The sequence below is a fragment of the Chelmon rostratus genome, chromosome 4, assembly GCF_017976325.1.
Source record: "Chelmon rostratus isolate fCheRos1 chromosome 4, fCheRos1.pri, whole genome shotgun sequence".
Classification (NCBI taxonomy): domain Eukaryota; kingdom Metazoa; phylum Chordata; class Actinopteri; order Chaetodontiformes; family Chaetodontidae; genus Chelmon; species Chelmon rostratus.
Genome location: NC_055661.1, coordinates 18,870,746 through 18,897,866, shown reverse-complemented (window position 1 = coordinate 18,897,866; position 27,121 = coordinate 18,870,746). Strand labels below are relative to the sequence as shown.

At 43.6% G+C, this 27,121-nt stretch overlaps 1 protein-coding gene across 1 annotated transcript in view; it reads left to right on the top strand.

The window, feature by feature from the left end:
* Positions 1–6,326: 6,326 nt before the first annotated feature.
* Positions 6,327–27,121, top strand: part of elavl4 (ELAV like neuron-specific RNA binding protein 4) — a 70,711-nt gene continuing 49,916 nt past the window's right edge. Inside the window, 2 exon segments of the mRNA XM_041935015.1 lie at positions 6,327–6,374; positions 7,078–7,218. Of these exon segments, the coding sequence (XP_041790949.1) occupies positions 6,327–6,374; positions 7,078–7,218 (189 nt within the window).

The following is a 27,121-nucleotide window of genomic DNA, read 5'->3' as shown; positions in this document are numbered from 1 at the left end:
TGACCAGATCCTGGAAGTCCATGAACTGCCTGGAGCACCAACTCCCACAGGTCCCTTGGCACCACCACCTCCCACCATGTCTCTCCCATAGCTGGTTATTTCCACCCCCTCTGCAGCGCCCCATCACACAGGCACAGGGCTTCAAGTCTATGAAGTGAAGTGTATGCTGCATGGCATTCTTCTGTCCACAAGAATGCCTCCCCCTTTTGCACACAGCTATGCAGGAAAACGTCTTCACAAACCTGCTGTAGTAGGAGGACAGGCCCAGGAAGCTTCTCAGCACAGAGCTGGGGGTGCATCAGTCCTTCACAGCTTGCATGTTCTTGTCCATTGTGCTGACACTGCCACCTGCAAGCCTGTGACCCTGGAACGTGACTTTATGTCTCATGGGGCAGCATAAGGATACAATTTTAACCCTACTGATGGCAGCCACTCCAGCACACACCAAAGGACTCACAATGAACACTGATGTCATCATGATGGTGCCTCTGGTGATGAAGGCAGTTTTTGGTCTGGTGAGGGGGACCTGCCAGTATCCTCTGCAGAGAAGAGAACCAGGAAGACCCTGTGTTAAGGGGCTCAGTAATGCACAGGCAGGGAGGGTCCGTTTTGGTCACTTTGTTGAAGGGTCTGAAGTCCTCACACAACCACCAGTCATCCTTCTGTTATTTGGGGGCCATAACAATCAGGGAGGCCCAGGAGCTGGCGGAAGGCTTAACAAGTCCATCCTATAGCCTCTCTCGCAGGGTTTTGTCTGTCGTTTCCTGCCTGGCCAGGGGAAGGCATTAAGGTCTTATCCTAGTGGTGCATCTCCAGTGTCGATGTTGTGCTGGGAGAGGTCTTTCTAGCCCACATTGTCCTCTGACAGAGCAAACAGCCCATCCATGACAGCAAAGACTCTCTCCTGCCATCTGGCAGTGTGGTGGGGATTGGAGGACAATGTAGGTGTCTCATAGGGTGAGGTGCAGCAGCCAGCCATGTTGGTTGTTGTGTCAGCTGCCAGCACTGCAATGGTGTGGGTCACGGTGCAGAAGGCCAACACACCGAATCTCTCTCTATGGCTAGCTCCAAAGCCTCCTGGAGAACCAGTAGCATGTAGATACACATGTAAGCTGGTCACAGGGTCAAGAGGAAATGGTCTTGAGTTAAGTCACTCTGGATGGCTGGGGGCATGTGAACATAGGAGCATAGCCTCTCAAGATCATTTGCGAGATCCCTCAGTGGACCACTTACCAGCCTGGGCAAGCAGTTCAAATCTTATCTTTTCACTGAAGACAGAGAACTTCTTCACATGGCTCAATATTTTTGGTCATGTCCGTAATTCTGGCTGCAACTGAGCAGCCCTACCCAGCCTCAACAGCCAATATCATAGTCATTTCTCTCACAGGCTCTCTGTGCTCCACCACCCTTCAAGATGCTACAGCACTGTGACTCCCCGTTCGTCAGTTACCTCCTCCTGCTTGATCTTAGAACAATTCCCCAGCAGCATCTTTCTCACCACGGAATCACATGAGTCCCCTGCTAGCACATTGTTGAGTTCACGAGTGACACAGGAAAACCTTGTAGGCAACATCAAATGTAGCGTCCCTCAATAAGAGGGCTATGAGACAGTTTGTTTCACTAGTGCTTTATTAGAAGGCCTGTCTGCTTTATTGTGTGCTTTATGCAATAGCATCTTGCTTGGGCTCCCACTTATAGTCTAGCTCTTGCTCCACAAACTAGCAGGAACAACAACAGACATCCTCCCTAACAGTCTGCCACTCACAGGTACACTGTCTCACTCAAATCACTGTCATAAGTAGCTGAAATGACTGACAAGCTTCACAGTTTCTAAGCATGTAAGATGTTTACTGACATCCTGGAAATCTCAATAACTGCAGTAAACAGTCATTTTTACCTTAGCTGAACTCTTAACACAGTGACACTCAAATCACAACAGTTAAACAGTAACCCAGTCCATTTCAATAATACTGTTGGTATAATTAGGGAACAACATATATACCCGTATGACTCATAGAATACTTTTGACATTCACATTCTGCTGGCAAAACTAAACTAGAAATGACTCCCATTGCACTGCCTGTAAACTGTAATCAGTATATTGTACATGCTTCAGTTTTATTGCAGCCATACCTGCATTTTTAGTAGTATTTTCAGAGAAAAAGCCAATCATTGCAGGCAGCAGCCAGAGATTCTGAATTATCCTGTAGATTGATTAAAGCTGGAGGTTTTCTAGACAATTGGAGCATAGATGTCATCAAGGCCAATCAAGCCTGGCCCTATTCCTTTCCCATTACAAAGGCTGCACCTGATTAAGTACATCAAATGAGCAGCCGCACAACTCCTGGAGCAAGAGGCATACAGGCTGCTGCTAATTTTCAGGTTATAAGCTGTGCATAACAGGACCAAATGAATAAGACCAGGGAGAGGGCAATGATTTTTCTCTCTGTGTGTGATCTGTATTTGATGGCAAGCATCAACAGGCCGCTGAGTAGATAGGTCGGACTGATTATTTCTCAGATGACAGGAAGAGAATACAGAGCTGCTGTGTAATATTTCGTTAAAATTGAAAATTGAATAGCTGTCCTCCATGCTATGTCATTCCTTTAACACTATGCCAATTAAAGAGCTCTATGGTGGTACAATCATTCATTTTCAAGAGGGAGATTGAAATTGAATTATGGAGCATGAGAAGAATGAATTAGATACGCTACATGTTTCCCTTGTTTCTCAGCTCTTATCAAATAGAGAGACTGCATAGGAGTAGTTGAATTTACCAAAAGATCCTGGCTTGTCTCTGCAAGAGAACCTGATCTGTTGGCTCAAACTCACACTTGGTTGTTGGCTTGTGAAAAGAAAGTGGGTAAGAACAATGTTTGCAGTTTTCTTATAGTACATGCATAACTATAAATACGTAACATGACAAAATGTCAGATTGTGATACTCTTGTTTTACAGTGGTGGCAGTGGTGGCAATACAATGCATATAAAATCTACCAATCACAAACAGTATGATGAAATATACAACTTGCACTGTACTAAATAATGCATGGTGTCCTGTATTGGAACTTGAGGCAAAACGCCAGACTTGAACCTTATATCTCAAGAATCTGTGGTGCCTTAATGACATTACAGTGTATAGGAAATTGTAGCTGCAAAGCTTTGAGTCACATGAAGTCTTTTTTTCTTGAAGGCTTTCCTTTCCTTTTAAAGCTTCATATTCTATATGAGTGTTTCCTCCTTTAAAACACGTCTGAGGTAGGAGATAAAATAGCAACACTTTCAACAATAACCCCTCTTCTGTCTGCACTCAACATATATGCAGTATGTCTCTTGTCATGATGTTTGCAAAGTGCAGCAATGATTTAATGAACACATCCATCACTGGAAAACAGAATAACATGAAAGAGAAGTACAGTCCATACTGTGGTCTCTCAAATTTTAATTATCTCTCAGGAGAGTGTATTTTTCCATGCTTATCAAAACATTTTTGACCTCTAATGATTTGAACATATGAATGTGCTTCACATGTAGACTTCCCTGTCATGGTTTAATACAGAATCTACTGTAACATTAAGGAACCGTGGCTATTTTAAGCGTGGGTGGCTAGTGATGGGAGGACACATCGCACCATCGCAATCCCATGCTGAACATATCAAAAACCCCTTGGGGAAACAGAAGCTTTGGCACAGCAAAGGTATTTTTAAGCCTTGCTTAGCACTCTCTCTTGAAGATACTTTTTCTTCTAAACTGTAAAATGATCAAATAAGTCAGAGCTTGCCTACCACAACTGAAAAAAGAAAGAAAAAGACATGTTTATGTTTCCAGCCTCAAGCATGATGTGTATGTGTGATGTGTGTGCGTGCATGCGTGCGTGCGTGCATGTGTGTGTGTGTGTGTGCTGAGGAAGAAAATCTATGTTTTTGTGTTTGTATTCCAGCAAGTACAGGGAAACCCTTTTTACTCCAGCCAGCTAAGGACTTCCACACATAAAGTCCATCATCAATGAAGGAGGAAGTCATGCAAAAATCAAAACACAAGTGGCAGCGAGTTGGCGACGGGTGGTAGTGAGAGGAAGGGTGAGGGTTTTGGGGGGAGGTGCGAATGGGGGGGGGGGGTTGCAGAGACCAGCCGGCAGTACACAGAGAATCACTATGGTGACAGCAATCAGGGGGCTCAGGGGAGTGAGGCTTGGTCAGAGAGGAAGGCTTGAGAGGCAGCTGACTGAGGAATCAGCCCTCACTCTGGATGATTCAACTGACAGCTCCCCCCCTGGGCTCTGCCGGACCAGCCATCCCCAGAGAGCGCAGGCTTTACAGAACAGGGATGTGGCTAGCAGCCCTTTTCTGAGGAAAAAAAATTGGCATTGAAGCCAAGACAGTACAACAGTGCCGTAACACAGCGATGTCATTGATGATACTTACACATATCCTGCGACTGACGAAAACATAAAGAGAAAATGTGCTAATTTAAAACATGTAAACAACATGATTTGCCACATCCAAGTGTGAGTCTCCTTACATATTTCTTGTTTGCTAACACTTCCTCTGTTTTGTACCTTGCTGTTACCCCTTCTCTCGCCCATTAATCGTCACCCTCTCCTCTCTCTTTATCTGTCACTTCCTCTGCCTCTCTGTCCCTTTCTCCCTCCCTCTCTGCTATGCTGGACAGCGTCCACCTAAACAGATGGTCCAGTGTCAATAGGCTGCTATTAACTGGCCGCTCTCCCCACTCTGATCCAAGACAGCAAAAAGCACGTTCAAAGCACTGGGAATAAATCCGTTGCCACGCTGATGGAGCGGCGAATAAGACACCACTAAGATTAGCATTAGTGAAGATGATGGTGATACCAATCGCCCTGTCAGCATCGTTTTCATAAAATATTTAATTTCTCCAAACCAATAGCCTTCAATTTCATAAATATTTAGGCTTTTTACATACCCTGGATGCAGCTACAGCACACTGTGAGTCATCTCTCACATAAATCTCTCAGGTGTTATCAACTGAAACCAAGAATGTAGTGAATAATATCCTTGGCACAAGTCTCTATAATCTCTTTTTCCCCTTGTTTATTTGTTCCGTAGTTGGGATCTCCTGCCATGCCTGTGACTAGCTGCTTCGTCATCTCTGTGCCACACCCTGCTGAGGAAAAGGACAACCACCTGACCTTGATGCTCACATGAGCCCAACCCTCACTTTTTCCCTCTGCTGTCTATTACCAAGAGGTACCATTCATTTCCACTCTCATGAGGTCTCTTGATAGTTTAGTTTTTATTGCATTCCATTACTTTACGTGTGCCTGTCACAAAAACGAAAGTGCTGTATTATTTCCTTCCCCAAAGTCTTTGATTGCCCTTTTCCACACTTGAATCCACAACCTGTTTTTGTATGAGAGATAACTAGATAAGAGGACCAAACAATATCAGCCCTTACGCCCCTAACCGATCCATTTATCCCTGGTTGTATGTTTGATCTGGACGGGGAGTGAGAGGCACCGTGAGTGCAAATGCGCCTTCACCATCTATAGCTGTGTGTTAAAGACACGCGAAAAGAGGAGAAGAGAGGAAAATGTAAAAGATAGGAGTGGCACAGAGAGGAAGGGATGTGGCGGTGATGGTGTCGCTGTTGCTAGAACAGTCTTCCCACCTTGTGGTAGCACAGCGAACTGTAGCTGCATCAATGCGTGAGCAATGGGGGGAGAGAGAGAGAGAGAGAGTGATGCAGAGAGAGATGGAGTGAGAGAGGGAGGGAGAGCAAAGGAGAGAGCCAGAGGGAGTGATACAGAGAGAGAGAGAAAGGAGAGAGAGAGAGCAAAAGGGAGGGGAGTTTAAACTAAGTGCTATGTTGTGGGACAGGCTAATCTGCTAGCGAGCAGTGTGAGGATCGGAGCGTATTGTGTGAGCCAGTGTGTGGGGGACAGATAAGGGAGCCAGCCAGCCCGCCAGCCCGACCCACCGACCCACCGACTGCCTGACTGCCTGTTTTAATGTGCTGACTCTGGGGAGATTTAAAAAAAAAAAACAGCATATTGACTCCTTAGACGTGTGCGGAGACCCTGGGCACAAACGCCACCACTACAGCCACAGCCAGCAGAGGTGCATCAACAAGAAAAAACAGAGCGCTGAAAAATCACAACTCCAAAATCAGAAAATTAAAGAGGATTTTTTTATCCCCCTCTTTTTTCAACTGATTTCATTTTTTCTTTCTTTCTTTTTTGTGTTCCCGGGACTGACTCCCAACCGTAGACAAGAAAAGAAGGAGCAAAGAACTGAAGACAATCTGAAAATAAAAGGACAGAACGCAAAAAAAAAAGCACCGAATCTGAACATGTTCGAAATAAGCCGAACACTCAACGCCGCTTTGTTGAGCAATGAGGTAAAGAGATTTGGATTTGCTTCTTTCTCCACACCTCACCTGTGTATGTCTGCTGCCAACCATTCTGTCATGTGTGTGTTATTGTATGTCCGTGCATGTGCGTGTCTGTACACTTCTGTATGCTCATAGCCAGAAGACAGAGGGGATGATTGATAACAGCAGCTATTATATTTCATGGGTACGATAGTCGGTGTGGAGAAAAAGGGACTGCTACGCTTCTCACACTCAACCTGGCTTGTAATAATAAATGGCGAGCTAGTGCCTAGACTTTATATACCCCTATTGTAACAAAACCAAGGTAGCTATCAAACCCATCCAACATAGGCTTGCTTGTGAAATTGCCCACCTGGGGCTAAAATTGTATGTGTGCCTTCATGTGCACGTACAGTATGTCTGTAAGTGCGAGTGTGTGTGCCTGTGTGTGTGTTCACACATGCATTTGTGTGAGAGCAAAGTGTTCTGTAATCCCCCTCTACCTCCTCTTTCTTCATGTGTACCCCCCCACCCCCCACCCCTCCTCACCCCCCACCCCTCTTCTGTCCTTTACCATTCTCGCCGTCCTTCCTACCTGCTGTTTTCTGTTCTCCTTCCCTTCTCTCACACCCCTTCCCTCTCTCTTTTTTCCCCTCTCTCTCTCTCTCTCTCTCTCTTTCCTCCCCTCTCCCCCTGTGTCTGTGTATGAGTGTGTGTGTTCTGTGAGCAGCATCTCAAGATGATGGCGAGGTACGGGCAGCTCTCGGGACTAGCAGCCAGTGGCGTGGGCTCCGTCCCCGAGACGCGCTCGCCGCTATTTCCCAGGGATCTCCCGTCATCGCCAGCCCAGATGGGCTACAGGTCACCCCTGGTAAGAGGATAGACAGACCAATATATCTCCATCTCTTTAATGAACACAGGCAAGCATAATGGCAAAAAAGGAAACAGGGAAAAAAAGTGGTAGTCAGTATGTGTGAATCTGTGTGTGTATGTATGTGTGAGGAAAAGAGCAAAAGGGCAGAAAGAGAGCAAATCAATTGTGGGATTCTGCCTGTATCCCCAATGGAGAGTATTAGTAAATATTTACATTGTTATGTTTGTTCAATTACGGACGCCTACTCTGTCTTTAGCCTCTGCCAGTCAGACTGTTATCAAGGGAATTTGAGGTGTTTGTGTGTGTGCATGTGTGTGAGAGCGTGTGTAATATATTTTATGTTTGTTGTATTCTGTGAATTCTGTCAGCATCTGCAGTGTTCTCGTTTAACGTTTGTATTCTCGCCTTGATGATGAATTAACTTTCACAGAGAATTAATAAATAGGCATCAGCAGTGCAAACACAGCTCTACCATTTTGAACTTCATGTAACATCCCTGAAAAGGAAAGCCTATTTTCTCTGCAGCCTTAGGAGCTGTACTGGACACTTACGTAAGATGACAGATTTCAAATGACATCTGATCATAACTATCAATCTAATTCAATTCCAGCAAACATCTGACAAGTCACATTAACAGAGGAAGAAGGGACACTGCAGATAGATGGGATATTTTGCACTGGAGACAACATTATTCTGCCATTTACATAGAAAAGATTACTTCAAGGGGAAGTGAATGAGAGAGGAAAAAAGGGGCATGAGAAAACCCTGAGCGTTTAGGCAAAAGCGTTGTAAGAAAATCCCTGACTCGCCGCATTAAAGCGACATGAAGCTGTGGGTGTCTAATCCGCTGTGGGCTCTTCATTGGTTCGGCTCCCCTTCAAACTGGCTCAGATCCACACCCCAGAGCCTCCCGGAAGCCTTCATAACCCACTGTCATGCTGCTGACTGTACCCAGGGGTTTCCGTCAACTGTATGCAAATGCATGGCGAGGATAAGCGGTGCAGTACGTCCGTTAGGAGCTGGGCTTCAAAAGTGTTTTTTAGTTTTTGCTTCGAATTTTTACACAAGTTCAAAGACGCCTGTCCAGTGTTTTGTTGTTATTATACAGCACCCAAAATTGCTGTGTTTTGCACTGCCCATTTAGAAACACAACAGTGTTATCTGCTGTTTGCATAAAGCTGCTGGACCATAAATTATTTGTTGAAACTAGTGGAACTAATTAGCTGAATTTATTACATAAATATGATCGATGTGTTAACATATTTTAATGCATCTTATTGGCATATCCTATTAGATGGAATAACAGAATTTGAGGTAATTACTTAACCAGCCAGATGACTAGTTGCAAATTACATAAAATTTAAGAAGAATTTAAGAAAAGACGAAGTACGGGGACAAAATGATTTTAAAACATTGTTATTAATGTGACTATGACGTCCACATCATACATGGTCACGCTTCTGATAAAACGGTTTGGTAAATGTTTATATTCGGGATTTTTGCACTAGTCACCAGCATGTTGCTGGTGATGAGGCGTAGTACTTTGTATTTGTGGGCGAGTGAACGTGGTGTAAGCGCACATGCGTGTGCATGCGTTTGGGAAATGTGCGCGTGTGTCTATACGTGTGCGTGTGCATGATTACCCTGGTTAAAAAAGACCATCGTTATAGTGATTAATGGTACCTTCATTGAGCACAGCACGATCATTTGCATATATTAGATAAATGTGCTGGAAGATTCTGGTGGCTTTGCTGTTTGAAGCTTCAAAAGCAGCATCGCATTTTTTATTTACGCTGATATCAAAAGAAAATACAATTCTCCACCGACAGCAAAACATTGATCCGTATATAGAAAATGAAAATTAATTGTTTTACAAAACGCACAGTTAGTTTCTCTATTAATCACTCTGTTTTCTAATATTACCATCCAATACTAAGACACTACTGTGTATTTCCATTTAATGCACCACTGCATTAAATGAGTGCTTTGATAAATGAATGAATGGCTAAATGTTTTTGGGTTTTTTTCCAACACATTATACGCCTGCAGCAAAGTTTACCATTACTCCCCCTGGCAATGCTATGTGTTCAGTTTGTTTGGAACATTTGTGCGTGAGTTTGTGTTATTGTGTCCGTGTGCCTGGTTGTGTGTGTGCGCGTGTTCTCAGTCATGCATCTTTAAAGCTGCGGGACAGGGCGTTTAAAAGAGCGTTCAAAGAATTAAATTCTGAGCACATCAGAAATCGGGCACTCGGGGGCAAGATTCAGCATGCAATTAATGAAATTTAGACTGATATTTCTCTGTTCAACACGACCATCTGTAATATGAGTTTACAGCATCAGGATGACCAGGCAATCTCAGACATGTCACCTTCCACGAAGCGGAAAAAAAGAAAAAAAATCACCTGAGCAAAAACTGAACTGTAAATTATTCCGTATTTCAGTCACTGAGATCTAATTTTCAAAAGCCCACATGTAAAAACCTGCAGTGCGCCATGCTTCAGAGCTGAATGCTGTTAATTTGTAGAAAGCTACACTGATTACCCACTGCAGGCAGCTGCCGTTCTCTATGTGACACTAGGCTTTGTTTGACAACTCCAATCTTTTCTGTTTCAACATTAAAAAAAGAAAAGACAAAGAAAGCGGCTTGCATTTCAGACCTGCTTGAAGTGGTTCATCATCACCACAACAACAAACAGGCAGAGGAGGAAGAAGGAGAGAGGGGGTACATGGCACAGAAGCTGGCAAATGTGTGTAGCAACAGTACATTAGCAGCCAGGAGATAGTTAGAGGTCATCTCTATTTCATAACAATGATTAGCTCCTTCCATCTGCCGCTTGCTGCACTTCCCCTTTCCTTGATTGCAGTGTTCTCTATATCCAGGAAATTAGTTCATTTATGCTCCACAACCCTGCCGAACGACGCTGCAGAGGGGAATAGACGCTCATAGTCAGAGAAACAGAGCGATGGAGGTGTGCACAAAATACAGCATCAACAAAAACAATCATGTCTGAAGTACAATGGTGGCTGATTAATGCAGGACCGGCAAAAAGAAAATTATTTGTTGTTTTATATTTTACTAACGTGATGCTTTAAGTGATTTACAAAAAAGATTACAAAAGAGCGAGAAAAGGCCAAAACATATTCTTTGTATCATGTAATCCTTTTCCTTTTCAACTGTGATTACAGCAGCACATAATATGGAGGTTTGATGTCGTGCTGCGTTCAGTAAAGCTTTTTAGCTATAGGGTAGTATTAAAAAAGACATGCCAGTCAGCCATACCACCCCATAGCATGAAATCAGACTGGAGCGGGTTATGACCGCACCGTGTCAATAGAATTTACATGCAACATCATATGAACACAGACTGTGCAGCTTTACGTGTGTGTGTGTGTGTGTACATCGTGTCATGTTTGCACTTGATATGAGCACATGTGGTGTGTCAGTTATGGGAACACAGAGAGGCTGAGAGACACTGCAAGGGGGGCCTGAAGGTTTCAGATTTGTTAGAAGAGCTGTGTGTGTACGTGTGTGAGAGTGTGTGTCTGTGTGTGTGGGGTGGAGGGGGGGTGCTGGCCACCAGTGCTGCAGGGAGGGCCCAGAGATCAGCAGCTGAGCCTGTGTCCCGCTGGGAGCCATCACTGCAGAATGGAGCAGGTGTCTGCAGGCTCATGGACACACACACTCTCTCTCTCTCTCTCTCTCTCTCACACACACACACACACACACACACTGTAAATCTAAGTGAACCCTTTCTCTATCTTTCTCCTCACTGTTTCTCTGTCTCCATCTCTCTATGATTTTTTTTTTGTGCACATCCAACCTGGCAATTTAGCTTGTCCGCAGGGTGCCTTTTAGTGTGCATTTCATCACAAATTACCATGTTTTTGATCGTTAACTATTTTTCATACCCACCGACTCCATACATGAGACATAGAAAAGGCTGCCAATGTGCATGTGATCCATAAACAATAGTCTAACAACAGACTAGCCGGCTGCAGCAAAACGAGCGCCCACGCCCAAGCAAAGGTCACCTTTCTGTGTTCAGGTACTTTGGCCTGGAAGTAATGACCTGTAATTTCACCAATATAATGGCAGTGGCAGGGCCGGGGTTTCTGAGCGGAGTTTGCGTGCACTGCTGAATGTGCATAGTAACAACTGATCATGTCACTTCAACACACAAACACTGAGTAAATACTATAGAGGTGGGCGAAGAGCAAAACCCGTAATCCAAACGTAAACAAAGGGGTCGCCCCCACCATCAAAAACCGAAGCAGAAAATTTGAACCTGCTGTTATTCCCACACTGATTGACAGGTCTTTTAATCCATGGATTAACATAACTGAATCTAAGATATTCAAGTTTTCTGATAACAATAATGGTTGTAAATGTAGCAATAAAACAGACAGATGCTTTCTCTTCTAATCTGTTAACAGATAAACAGAATGCAGGTTTCTTTAAAGTCACAGACTCCAGTGATGGATGATGATGGAAAAAACAAGAATAATATTTACGTGCTGAAAGATACAAGGCAAGGGCTTTGAGGTAATAAAAATGAAAAAACACAAAATACAACCCTGTAAACGTCAGCCATGATGCAAAAGCATGCATGCACACATAATTATCACAGTTTATGTAGTAGTGTCTTATATATCCTTGTTGGGTCTATAAATTCTTCTGTGGCTTTACCTCAAGTCGGCGGCTACATTTGTGTAGTTCAATGGGTTGAATAAACAAAATAATCTCACCTCCCGCTGTTCATTTTTCTTCTTTAATTCAAAAAAAAAAAAAAAAAAAAATACCAGGGCTGCTCTTTTGCTTGGTGGAGGAAAGCATTTAATTTCAGAGGCAAATTTGTTGCCTCTGTTGGACAATGTTTTCACATCCAGTTGCAGTTATTTCATTCGGCTTAAAAGGATAAATAGAGAGAGAATAATGAAACCGACAAGGCGGGAGAGAAAGTGGTATTGTGTTTACAGATTTGGTGAGTTCTTCATATTTTGTTATTTGCAAACAAACTTTAATGATTACTGTGGAAAGACAGAAAAATGCCTCAGCCTCTGTTTGACAGTGAAGTCAAATCCAGAGGTTTACGGCTAAATCCAATGTCATTTTAGGTCGACGTAGCGGCTCCCTTTAAAGAGCAGCCTGAGGTGTGTATTGGATCATGCAGATTTACTGAATTCATTAAAAAAACTGACAGGGATATCGAATTGTACTGTAGATATGTCAGACTTATAAACTTTGACAATGGAGGTATTAGCCGGTGCAAGGCTTTCACTGACCTGTCTGTGTCTGTGATAATCTCACTCAGGTGGCTTCAGCTCAGTCGTCTCCTTCACAATGGATGCAAATGCATAGCGCAAACAAAATCGTCTCTCGACAAGAACATTAAATCATCTCTCTTACAGAATGACGTTTACAGATTTTGCCCTTTGTGGACCCCAATTTGAGATATTAGATGGAACAGACACCCATTTCGTAGGTGAGGACTCCCGACCAGACATTATTTGGCAGTCATTTTAAGAGCAGTGATGTGAGGAAATGTGCTTTATTGTTGACAGCTCAGCGCCTGTTGATGCTGAGCTGACAAACGCTGCCAATACTTGAGTGATTGTCTGCGTCTGGGATCCTGGCATGTTGATGAACAACACCATTTTTTTTTTTTTTTTGGTCCTCTCAGAACAGATTTCAAAGCCAGTGCTTTTTTATTGATTCGCTAATTGCCGGGGATGAGGCAAAGGATCTGCTGTCACCATGAATAAATGATGTATGGCTGACCTGTGCATTAGTGCCGAGGAGGAGCGACCATTCAAGTTACAGTAGCTAGCCAGTTGCTCTGCCGGGAGGTGTCTCATAGTTGGGGCCCATGCACACTGTGTGTACAGAAAATGAAGCAGATTTCAATTTGTGGTAGATTGTTTTTAATTGATTAGCTTAAGTGAGGAGGCTGTTCATGAAGGGCAAGCTAAATCTAGATAAAGTATTGGAAATTGATGAAAATACTACAGTTATTTTCATCCAAGAGGGGGCTAACAGTAAGTGGTTCCTCTGCACAACCCAGGAGGATGCAACAGCAGCATCATCATTATCTGCTAACCCTTTACTCCCTTTAATAATACATGTATTCTAACAGCAACATTCAGATTGAAATAGTTTACCATGGAGTCTGTCTTGAGCTGTACAGTAGTGACTGTAAAGTGAGCTCATTTGCATCATTTCAGACGAATTTTGTGAAGAACTTAACCTCTCTAGGAGAAATAATGCCTTTTACGTGTTTGCATGATTGCATTTATCTGTCTTGTTATTTTCATAGTGGAAAATTATCGTTTCTGAAGAATTCCTTCTTCTCTGCAACTGGCCCAATGTTTCAACAGCACAAATAATTGAAACATGTCTCTAAGCATGTAGGCATTTAAACTGAAACCCGGTGGAGTTTTTTCTTTGTTGTGCATTGCCCACTTGCTTTTCTTCAAGCATAAGAAAGGGCGGTTAAGCATGAGGTGACATTTGGAGAGATGGATTTGTGCAGCTTGGGCATGTTTTGGTGCACAGTACTGTAGGCCAGCCCTGTGAACAACTCTGGATGCGTCTCATTTCTAAAAGGTTATTCCTCATCAAAAGCCAGTAGAGCAGCCATTTATAGAGATCCGATGGTGTGGGGTTTTTGATGAGGTTTTAAACGTCATTACAGATGGCAGGTGGTGTTTCAGCGACTCACATTTTTCCACCTGAGGTCTGAGTTAGAGATTCTGCAAAGGAAGAAAATAGGACTCACGTCTGCAGGGAGATACATGGCTGCAGACATGACTAAAATAAATAATGGAAATTAAAGGGTTTGAAAGTGAGCAACAGTCTGAAGAATCTCAAGTGGGAAGCTTTTTTGTTACTGTAATGTTTGTGTTTGTGTGTGTAAGTGTGTGAGTGAGGGGGGGGTTGTGATTAAAGCCTCCACCAGATGGACCACAGCAGTCGCCCTGTGAGCATGGATGTACCCCGACCAGGATCAAACGCAAAAAGGCTCGCCGTCGCCACAGCCCCAAAGCCCACCACTATACCCCATGATCCACTGACCCACCACACTGCAGAGTGGCCACCGCTTCATCTCACACGTACAGAGTCGCCCGATTTAGACTAGAAGACGGGAAAACAACTGAAACTAAAACAGCTTTTGCTACTGGGCCATCTTTGAGAATCTGGAAACTCCAACTATAACAATTAAATTACATTTACCATACATCAATGACAATTAACAGCAAGGCTAAACTTTACGATCAGTGTGTGAGCTGCTGGCCTGCTGAAGTTGAATGTCACCCCAAGCTGAGGACCACTCTGTTGTCCAAATGGACACTAATCCACCAGAGTCCTGTTGAGAATACACTCTCAGTGCCAGAACACATGCCAGACTCAACAGCCAATGCATAGCTAAGCCTCTCTGGGCACCTCCACAAACCTCTCATTTGTGTTAGGCTACAGCCTCAAAGACCTACCATTATCTCTTTTATTAAAAAGAAAAAAAAATCATCAATGTGTTTGCTCAACAGAAATAGGCGAATGTCTTCTGGTCTGGACCTTAAATTTCTTCTTTTTAACGAGTGAAGCGAGTGCGTTTTCTTGAACGTTTTCACTTGTTTCCTTTCGACAAAACGCTAATCAATCAAAACACAGAAAAGGCAGTTATTTAACTATTATTCTGAATTAAATCCACAAAAGAAGAGAGGAGTGCATTTCTGCAAAGTTTGCATAGCAATTGAAGAAGCCGTTCCCTCCCTTTTGCACAGATAGAGACAGAGGCGTTCAGCCTGAGCTTTCAAACAGCCCCCTGTCACATCTCCGCAGTCTGCAAAGCTGCAGCCATACCAAACAGCTTTGAGTTAAAGTGGAAGAAAGTGGCTGTGACAAATGCAGCACAGCCTTGTTCCGGGATCAGCATGAAGAATTCATTTCTGATCTGAGGAGTTTCTACCAGGGAGAGTGACACAGGCAGGGGTTAAGCTGACTGTGTATCATGCCCACTGACATGGAGGGAAGAGGATGTTGGAGGAAAGCTTCAACTAGATTAGTTAAATTTGACCAAAATACATGTGTTTCAGATAGTGTATTTTCAAGTAACATGTGCCGTTTAGGGGATCCACTTTCCTTCCGTGAATCCAAACATTTGTAGACTGGCAGGGCCAAGTTGGATTTAGTTTTTCAGAGAAAGATTTGCTAAAGCAATATGTCAATTTTTTATGCAGTCAACACGGGGTACACTGAACCCAGAGCACTGAGCTGTAACTCAGTAATTACTCATATAACGTTATCTGTCATGATCTCAATATGTTTTCACCTCTTTTAGCTAGTTTGTCAGCAGGATGTCACAAAATGAGCAAACGACTAGATTTTGTTGCCTACTTTAGGGATTTGACAATTAGCATCTTTAACTATAACTATGAAAACAGCGCAGTTAGAGATTTTACTACAAATCCAAAGAGTCAGGATATGAGCTGCAGTTAAAATGGTACAAGATATGCTTGATGTTTTTGTTTGTTACAAGTTGGAGAATTTTAGCATTGTAGGCGATGGTTTATGCTCTCTAAATGCCTTCTAGGGCTCTAGGTTGGCAAGTCTTTGGTAAATTGGGATTTTCTTTCAGTGTACACAGACTTTTCTTCTCATCTGCAATCATTTAGTATTTCTAAGTGACTGGCTGTGAACTTGACTGTCCTCCCAAGATAATTTAACATCATTTGCTCTCGGTGATTTAAGGTGCCGCTGTGGTGATTCTGCTCCTCCCGCTTAAGGACATCAGTTCTCCCAAATGCTCCCTTATATTAGTAAATTGTCAGAGCGCCGTGGCACAGCTCGCCCCGCTTTTCAAGATAAAGAACGGCTGCGATTTGATTGAGCTTACAACAGCAATGCAGGTGCAGTGTGCACCTCTGACCATGAAATGACCGAAAATTACTATCCGCGCCGTGTGCGCCATTGATTTATGAAAATAAAGCCCCCGGTCTTAAACACTGAGAGCAAACAACAAAAGTCAACTAAATCCAAACTGCCCGTTGTTGTCCGGATACAGCCGCATTGTGTTAATAGCTGTCTGCTGTCTGGTGATGCTGCGTTTGTCGCTGGGCGGGGAGGACAGGCAAGTTGAAGGCTGTGATTCTCATTTGTTGATTGTTACCGGCAGAGGGTGGACACCTGCCAGGAAAGAGGCGATCATCAGTCTGAGTAGCACAGCAAGATGCTACGACTGCCAGAACTTCAATAGAGCAACTAAATCTATCCTTCAAGGGCAAATCTGAAAGAGCCTAAGTAAGCCGCAACATACTGAGGAGTGTGTTCTGGGCTATTAAATGTATTAGGCTGTTTTACTGCATCGACCGCTGTGATATTCTGAATTGAAATCAACTGGGCCTGACAAGTTGTTCTCGTCCCCGTTTTTCGTCATCGAGTACAGCACGGTTGCCATACGGTGTAAGAGGAGTAATTCAGCTTCAGATTGTGTTTTCTCTCTTCAGTTCGTGGTTGCATTAATTTGCTCTGAACCTGACTGGCAATAGTCAGCGTCAGTTTTGCTAAAAAAACACAAGTTTTCCTCTCCTGTTAATAATCAAGGTATTTTCTTCCAGCGCTTTGAGGTAACACCTCTGCTGGCATCTTCACTTCTCCTCCTTTAAATAGAAGTCTTATTATGCAGAGTGAAACATAAGACAGGTGTTGAAACACTGCGTCTGACAGTTAACAAGACTCAAGCCGAGAGCACCCACAATTATCACTGTCTGCACGCTGCATATTCAAACCCGCTATAACGCATACACTATTCTTCGCCTGCTCTTTCACACTTGTTATCAGGATACTACATGTTGGCGGCTACCAGAGTTTATTGTGTATATACTGTACTGTGACACCAGTATATTCAAACCAGGAGATTCAGCCAAAAACAAACAGTTTTTCATCCTTCAGGACGTGGCAGAAAGCCTCATGAGCTTGTGTAAGCGAACCAGATTAAGGAGGAGAGAGTAAGAGGGACAACACCAGCCTGCAGTTAATCCATTAAGGTCTGTGACTAGGAGGGGTTTAGGGTGGAGAAGCAGGGCAGAATGGAGGGCAGGAGGAGTTCATGACAATTAGCCGGCTCTCTGCTTTCCAAATTAGCAGGCGGGAAGCACAGGCTGAAGCACACTTCTGGGGTCCAGCAGTTCCACAGGAGTCACAGTGTCAGACTGTGGCGCATTTCATGAATCAAAATATTGTGTGTTTTTGTCCGTGCACGTACGCCTGTTCACGGAAGTGCCTGTGTGTGTGTGTGTGTGTGGATTCGGTTTGCGCAGGAGCGTGTGTGTTTATGGATGTGAGCCAGAGCCAATCAGTGAGATGGGGTTTCACATTGCTGACTGTACGGCTGGTCCTCCTGGGCTAAAGCCACAAAAGCTTTTTAACTTTCAAAAACTTTGCAAGAGGAAAGAAATATCATTTAGCTCCTCAAAAACTATTTAGCAGCAGTCATCATCTAAAAGGCCAAATAATGCATCCAATCAACGCTGCGCACTTTTTTGTGCAAAGTCTGACAAACTGGCAGTGTTATTAAGAAAGATGAGTCTTTTTTATTCATTACCCTTAATTACTTCTTTGAGCTTGTTACATTTATTCAGTGCTGTGTTGCGTTTTATTCGCAGACAGACATAAACTCGAAGTGGGGAAGGGCCAAATCCACAAGATAACAAGCTACACTGCAATATCTCTAAAGTCCAGACTGCGATGTATCTCATCATGCATGCCCTTGATAAAATATCTTAACCACTCCCTCCATCTGTCCATACACAATATTACAATGCACAGCGTGTACCCTTAACTAGGACATGGCAGCAACATGGTTCCATCTTTGGTACGTGTCTGTATATCGTAACTCCACACACAGACACACACACACTCACAACACAACACATAACACAACACACTGCAAGGAGCAGATTGTGTTTATAGCTAATTTACTGTGTAGTGGCAGCCACTTTCATTGCTTTATAAAACCATGGTCCTGTAGAGCAATTTAGTGAAATGACACGCCGAGCAAGTCAACTGTGAGAGACTATTTTCACTTTCAAATCATATTCTCATTTAGAGAAAAGGTTATTTGGATCATATTACACAGGAAGAAAATAACCTCAGAATGCTGTCCTTTATGAAATAAGAAAATCATCACCCTCTTTTTCCTCATTTCCCCCTCGTGCCACTGCCTCTGCACATTAACGGTTAAAAGTTGACTGCATACAAAGACAAAAAAAACCCCAGATGTCATCTGTGATTCAGTCATTGCCATGGATCTGACTTTCCATTCTTTACAGTAGGGAATTAAAAAGCAACAATAAAAACATGGTTGGGAGGAAAATATTAGAGGCAGTGAGGTGGAGAACGTTTTTTTCCCAGGTTCAACTCAAAGCTTTTATTAAATTCAGAGCAGGAGGATGAAAGATGGACAGGAAACTGTGGGTTTGTTGCCTGCACTATTCAGCTGCAAATTTTGCCTTTTTCTGCTCTTTGGTGGAAAAAAGATACGGAAGCACATAAAGGAAAACAGACAAAGATGCACTTCTATTTTAATCCATTTTCTTTGTGTTTCATTCTACATCACTCTGCCTCTGTTGTGTTATATAAAGTATGATCGGAACAAATCTCCAGACTGCGAGTGCCAGCATATTCTATTTTATCTGAAACAATAGCATGCTTGTTCAGCCCATCTTGCCCTGTGTGTGTGTGTATACAGCATATGTGTGTGTGTGTGTGTGTGTGTGTGTGTGTATACAGCATGTGTGTGTGTGTGTGTGTGTGTGCACGCGCGCATGTACTGCTCAGGCTTAATTGAAGGCGTGGTGAAGATTCTCATTAGTATGGCAGGCACATGGTTCCGCTAGGCTAGCGAGCTAGCTGTAGCTGACCAGACAGGTGGAGAGGTCAGGGGTGAAGCGGAGAGACTGGGGAGCTTTAGTTCGCTGCTCTCTTTCTGTCTGCCAGAACAGGCTTCATCATTCCTAACACTTTGTCTTCTTCCTGTTTATCCCGTTTGCAGCGCGTTCATTCGGGAGCTCATTTGTATCGCTACTTGACTGTGTGGTTGAAATTCACATTTGTGCGAATACACATAGTAAATGTAAGTGTGGTACATGCTGAATATATCAAACACTGTTCACTGTGTGGGTTGACAGTGGATTACAGCAGGGCCTTAAGTGAGTTACAGCGGGCATCATTTAGCTCCGGTATTCAGACCCTAGCAATTCAGAACGGACTGTATATGCAATAGATGGTTTGTTTGAGACTAGAATATCAGTCGGCTGCTATGCTCAACTGCTATGAGCTGACAAAAAACATGGTAACTGCTGCAGCAAACGATTCATTCCATTATGGATTAACCTACGTTTTTTCCATTATTATTTGATTAATTGTTTCGCATTGCAATTCCCCAGAGCCCAAGGTGACACCTTTAAATTGTTTTGTCTGACCAGCAATCTTACAAAAACAAAGAAAAGCAGCAAATCTCCACATTTCAGAAGCTGGAACGAGAGAATGGTTGACATTTTGTTTGACTTAAACAGCTAATCAATTATCAAAATTGTTGCAGATGAATTTTCTGTTGACTGACAGCTCGATTAATCAACTACTTGTTGTCATGTAACATAAAACAGGCAATCCAAAAACGTAACTTTGTCATTTGAATTTCATAACTATTGTCCTTAACCTTATTATACATATGGTGTAAAAGCTTTTAGTGACACATTATGATCACTTGCCGACGGGCTGTCAAAGTAACGTGTGATCCTGTATCAGGGCAGGTCTTAAGGTGGCTAGAGCAGAGAGATCTCTTTGATTTGCTTAATGGATGTCTGCTAGTTACATTAGCTCCACCAGGCCTCACACAGTGCACACAATGCTAATTGAAACAAACCAGCATGTGAATAAGAGTTGACTCAGTGACTGCCTCTTATTGTGTTGAACATACATGAAGCTGCATGATCGTGGGAAGCTGGTGATGTTTTCCTCTCGTGTCTGTCTTACCAGTCTAAGAACATTTGTCATAAGGTGCTTGAGTGGACAGCATGTGCATTGGTGTATATTTTATATGTGAATGTGTATACGCACACGCCAAAATGTTTATGTGTGCTTATCGAGTATGTGTGGGCCAATCCACATTTCAGTATGTGCATTCTGGATGTGCAGTATGCATGTGTGTGTGTGCGTGTGTGTGTGTGAGAGAGAACATATAGGTGCAGCCAAGTACTCCTGGCTGCCAGGTAAATGTGTTAAAGGAAGCAAGAGCTCCCTCTTCTTGTCTGCCAGAGATAGGGGCCAGCTGGACCAAATCTACCTGAGGCAGGTTTGCTGCTGGGCATAGCACATTTGCTTTTTATAAATATTTATTATTTCTAAAATGTGGTGACAATTGTAATATGTTGTAATAAGGAATATGTAAATCCTAATTTCATCGTAGCATTTGACTCAATTGCCTTGGATTATGCCTCAAAACAATAGACCATCTATGACTCTGTGACAGTTAACGAAATAATATAAGCAGCAACTGCTTTATAAAAAAAAAAAAAAAAAATCGTTTTCCTGAGCCGTGAGAAGCACCGAGCCTGTGTGGTGGGTTTTTTTCCTGAAAGAGGATAAGAGCTGCTGCTGTTTTTCAGCAGAGGAGGACAGATCCACACATGGCGGAACAACAGGGAGTATAAACACTGCAGCAACAATGCAGATAACCTGTTTTCTATACGCGCTTAATGACAAAGGAAGGCACATATATGAAGGCGGTTACAAACTACAAGCCTGCGCGCGCGAGTGACAGCGAGCGCTGAGTGATTATTAACAGTCAGGCGACGGATAATTATGAGCAGTCATGGACGTAAAGTCACCTTAACTGCTTTAGCATCTCCCCCTCCGCATGAAGCGTCCCTGCTCCACACGTCGTGGACCGCACGAGCTCGCCTCCTCCACTCGCATCCGCGAGCGCACCGCCCCGTCGGCACCTTCCCAGCCAATGGGAGACCGCGCGCGAGGTGACTGGATGGCTTTTTTGGGGGAAAGGTAGAGGGGTGTTCTCTACGAATCTTTACATTTGAGTGGATTCTCTTTTCACGCCGCGTTGTTTCGGCTTTTTTAGCGAGTGTTTCTTCCTGGCTCGTGCGGGACGGGGCTGCAGGTCTTCCACACCCACGGGTTCGCTCTGTTTAGTTTTTTTTTTTTTTTTAGCTCCGCGGGACTCACTACACCGCCGCGCCGGTTCATTCATCCTCCGCTGCACGCGGCCACTACTCCATCCGATTCTCCTCGCTGACTTCGCCGGCTTTTTACAGTTTGTCCGCCGAGACGGCCGTTACCGTCCGTTCACACCAGCAGACTGACACGAGAATGGTCATGGTGAGTAGATCTCACAGAGCACAGGTTTATCTGTCGCACCTGTTCGTGCCGTCAATTTAATGCATCCTGACCGTATAGCGCACCGCAGCAGGCAGACAGGTAGCGCCGTACTTGTTTGTTTTGCTTACTGCACACACATTGCCAGCCGTTTCCTGCACACCACATTCCCTTTTCTTTAAATTCACAACAGATAAACCATTAAAAAGAGTTCACTGTATCGGCTACACCTGTATGGACAGGTGTGTGCGGACTGCCCGAGCGTTTGTGTGCTTGCATCCGTTCAGTACAAACACATGTATGACTTATCAACATTGCAGATGTTTTTGTTTTTGTTGCAGAAACATAATTTTAAAAAGATGTTTTAGTGTTTGTTGCATTTAGAGAGAGAAAAAAATAAAGAGGTAAATAATCTGATTTGCAACTCCTCAAAGACCCCAGTGATTATTTTGTAAGACAAAAGCTTAAAAATAGTGTGTGTATGTGTGTGTTTGTTTTGTGCGTAAGAGACAGGGAGTAAGAGGGAATGTGATGGTCTGTATACACAGTCATGTAAATGTACAGGGGATTTTAACATGCACTCAGTAATAGCTAATTTATATACACAGCGCTGCACAGGCATCCTATTACCATAGTGCCTTAGGCTGCAATCACTCTCCTAGAGCTCTGCTCCGCGCTGCTCTGCCCGCCTCACTCAAGCACAGACCTCAGCAGCGATTGATTGCTTTGCTGGGATTCAGAGAGCCTTTTCTCTGCCAAACCAGGCTGAGGCTGGCGTGTGCCGATGAAGGCTCAGAGCCAGCCAGAGAGCGAAGGTGTTAACACTGAGGGAGGGGGAGGTGAGGCCGAGGGCTGACAGGCAAACCAAGAAGCCAATCGCAAACTCCAAGACGGAGATGGGGAGGGGGGAGTGGGCGGGCTCTGACCTTCCAGCTGAGCAGGCGACTGGGCGGGTGGCGGTGGGAAGGAGGGTGGGCGGTGGGAGGGAGGGAGGCTTGCTGCAGCCCAGCACTCTCTCATCCAGGCTCACCATTCTCCCCTCAGCATCTGTGGAAGAAGGCGATGCTTGCTCCGTACGCCTCTAGTATGCCGCTCTCTGCTCGCCGCTAAGACTCCGGCAGAAACAGGAAGAGTGAGGAGGAGAGAGAAAAACGAGGAGACAGTGTCACAGGAGACTAAGACAGGAAGAGAGTAAGAGAGAGTAGGGGATATTCTTTGCTGAGGCTTTGCTGTAGCTGTTGTGTGAGGAGAGAGAGAGCGTGAGACAACGGCCGGCGTCTCCCAAATGGAGTGGAATGGGTTTAAGATGGTAAGGAAGAAGGCTACAGGCAGCCTGCCACCACACTCCGCTGCACATTGTCGGCATCGGTACATTTTGGGCAGCCTACAGTGGCTAGAGCAGGTTGTAGTTGTAGATATACTATCACCCACCTTCAGCATGTATTTTACTCTTTGAGCACAGGCAATGCAGCGATACTATTGAACTATTTGTTGTGCAGAATGTGAAGTTCCTTCATACAGGAAAGAAGGATAGAGAGGGGGGTTAGACTGGCGGGGTTTGTGGGTAGGATGAGAAACGAAGGAAGACAGATGGAGGGACGGAGCCAGATATCATGCTAATAGGAGAGGTGTGGAGGCAGGAGTAGAGGTAGGGAAGGATGGGGAGAGGAACGGAGGGAGGGAAGGGTTAAATCGGGGAACAGCACCCATTTTATGTTGAAGACATGGCTTTAGGTGTCCCCCCCTTTTCCTGCCTTTGCACCACTCTGAAATATTTACCTGCGTATAGTACTGCAGCAGAGATGGAATGCACACTGTTGATGCTGAATGTACTGTAAGATGGTAGGGAAACTGGACCTTTGTGGATTTTACATTCATGTATGCAAAGTAGTCCTTGTTAATTACAGGAGTAGACATGTTTTCCGTCTTGCTGCTTGTGTGAACAGTGCGAGTTTGCGTTGTCCATGTGTTGTGTCAGAGCAGGAGAAAGATGGAGTAGGTGTATGTGAGTTACACGCATGCCCAGATTGCAATTGATTGTAATGCGATGCCTTCTCTAAGTTTTAAGACCATAGCTCATGTGTGCATGACTACGCTTGTGTTTTTAATTACGTGTTTGGCTGTGTGAATGGGTGTTGGTATGAGAGAAATTATCATAAGCTGCCTAAGTCATCTGCTTCGCTCATCCTTCCGAGACTCACTTTAGCTTGGCGTCCGTTTATCCATTCATCCATCACGTGCAAGTGACGAAGTGAGAGGTTGACTAACAAAACTAGAGGCCATATTTTTAACGACTGCCGTTTTCACCTGTCGTATAAGACAGAGTTTTATTTCATTGGCGATACTGCGTCACCATTCTGACTACATTGTTAATGCCATTATTTTTGCATTCTCAATGCTTCCATCTGTTCTCTGCTTCTCAAAATGGTTCTCTTACCATCCACAAAGTGGACTGACTCACTTTTGCATCAGCGTGAAGAACAGTGGAAGCATTATTCATTTTTATCGGCAAGTAAATGTTTGATTGTTTGCATGCTGGCTTCTTTCCATTGGATGCAATCAAAATGCTAATGAAACGAAGGCGACTCCCCTGTTTGGTGACTAGGCTCGCGACGCTAGCTGGTATGCTGTCTCCCCGGACACTCACCACTAGCAGCCTAGTGTATTTGCATAGACTGAGGGGCCTCACATGACTGACGATGTGAGAAGACAGGCGTCAATGCAGAAGAAGAGCGTTTATCGTTTATTCTGTATTTACAGATAGGGCTAGTATTATTATGTACAGAGTGGGGCGTGAAAGGAGAATGAAAAGGACCAGTGAGAGAAGGGGTGAAAAAGTCGAATGTTCATCAGTATTGGAGGTATTAGATATGAGTGTGCACCATGACGCCTCCTGATGGGAACCAGTGGGGGACCTGGGCTAGAGACAGGCCATCATTTGACGCGCATACACACACACACACACACACAAACACACACACACAGATACACACAAACACACACAGTGGCTCTATTACCCTCAGGCAGAACACCATGAGCTCCAAGGTTACACATCAATGCTAATAGGGTGGGGTGTGTGAGGAATTTATTAGCTACAGTGCACCGGCCAAGTGTGTGCTCAGTGATTTTTATGTAACTGAAGACCAGAGAAACATAAGATAAGGATGGGTGCTCGGATATGTAGTCCTGGGGTGATTATAGGTCTGGGGAACAATGAAGGTGATTCACAGACGTAGAGTAAGAATTGACGGATGATGAGCTAACAAGTAAAAACCAAAGTAAAAATAACTGGACAATAATACTTACATCAATCAAATTACACAACAGCCTGTGCTGTGCTTTGTCTGACTGTGCTTTCGGTTGTGTGTGTTTGTGTGTGACTGGTGTGTGTATCAGATATATATCAGACTGACGTGTGTCCAGATGCAGAGTGACATGTTTAACTAGAGCCTGATTAAACACAAAGCGAATAGATGGAGTGAGTGAGGCAGAGGAGACGGAGAAGTGGTTCAGACGTAGGAACAAATGCATCTTAATTTGCTTTCCTGTGTTCTTATGCTCGAACAGTAGCTCTCTAGGATGTGCTGTACGGTGTGTCACATCATATACTGTACAGAGATAAACAGACCTCAAATTGTTTTGCATGGTGCCTGTAGATATATCACACTATTCTTAGACTCATCGTGATACAGGAATTTAAACCTACCCTGACACTAAGTGCACAGATATATTATGTTTCTGATTATCCATCATGAATATCAAACACCAAAAACACGCAACACAATTAGTCTAGCTGTTTTCTTCTTATTTCTAATTTTTTATCATGTTTAACTGCTGTGAAATAAATTGCTCAAAAAGCTAGATCGTCCCTTGACCATTTGAGACCTCTTGTGACCAGCTACCAGCTGACAAACTGAGGCGGACCACCCAGACCAGTGCTCTGATGAGATATTCATCACAGAATAACAGAATCTAAGCATCCTGTTTTTCCTTCCTTTAAGCTGTTCTCCTGGGCCCAGCCTGCTTATTTGCTTGTAGAAAGACTATTCAAAATGGCGTATGGAAAATTTGATAGTTTGTGTTTGTTCTACTGAGCTGCACATATACACGCATTTTGGTGGAAGTGAATAATGCATGTTGTGGGTTGAACTTGCTGTTTGTGTCTGGGTGTACTTTGTTTCTCAGCATGCAGCATAAGAATGTCTTATACTGACTTTCAGGAAATAGACGTTGTCGAGGGAGAAGAGGTTAATACTAAGTCTAAGTTTAAGTAAATCTAAGTAGCATTCTTATGCTTTGTGTTTCCTGTGCATAGTCATGGCTGTGCGGCTGTTCTTCACATCCACAGTAATTAGCTACAGGATGGTTTAATGTCAAAAGGGTCGCATTGTGTGTTTGTGTTCATGTATCCGCAGTATAGTTCATGTATGTAGTCGTTAATTATTATGCACGTGGGTACAGTAAATGGCGTGTGTGTCAGTTATATATCTTACCCCGCATGTTCCCTCTCGAGCTGTAGGTAAATGGGCGGACCCAGTCAGGCGTGTAGGAAGGATCGGTCGCTGCTGACACACATACACACTAGTCAGTTAGCTGTAATTATGTGTTTACCGTATTAACTTTGACCCCAGATCACACTGAGGTTTATAGCGGGGTTCTTTAGATAGAGGTGATAGCGATGTGTTAGCCAGAGACAGGAGTCGAAGGCATTAAGGTGGAACTCCAGGGAACTCCCGCACTATACAGAAGATTTTTTTCTTATTGTGTGACAGCACAATGCTTGTTAAGTTAATTCACAGAAATTTAAATTTCCCTTGAAGGACGTCAGGTTCTCCATCGATATGCAGTTACCTATAAGGGAAAAGTCTCCTCCACAATAATATAGTATGTAAACTAGTTTATAAATTCATGCTATAATTAGCAGTGTTAGTAATACTCAGTTTTAAGAAACATAAGTGAAACATCCTCATGTAGTAGTAACATGATAAACTCCATCTATAATTAAACAGATGTGGTTGACTGATGGTTTAAAAGTACAGCACAAAGCAGAGATTTGATTAGGGTGTGACGTGAAACGACTAAGACACAAAGCTAAAGAAGACAAAGTCATTTTTCCTTTTTGTTGTTACACTTGAGGCAAGAGGTTTTGCCACAGATTTGACATTTTTTGTGTGAGTGCATTATGCAGTCTATCAGTATTTTGGTGGTACAGTGTCTGGACAAATATCGCAAAAATATTTTATTGTCTGTAAATGTCTTTTCCACTTTCCTTTAAACAAAAGCTGGATGGAAGCAGTTAATGAGCCAAAAGCCTGTTTGAATAAGAAGCTGCTGTAACAATCTCTGTCCCAATTAGCACGCTTTGGTTTTTAAATATTCCTTTTGTGTGGAGCCTAAACACACATGAAGACTCACAAAACGGTCACGTTGAAAATTTAATAGGCTTCCACAGCGATTTCCTTCATTTATTTAAAATGTTTTTTTCCCTCTCTTTTTAAAAAGCTAGAAATCT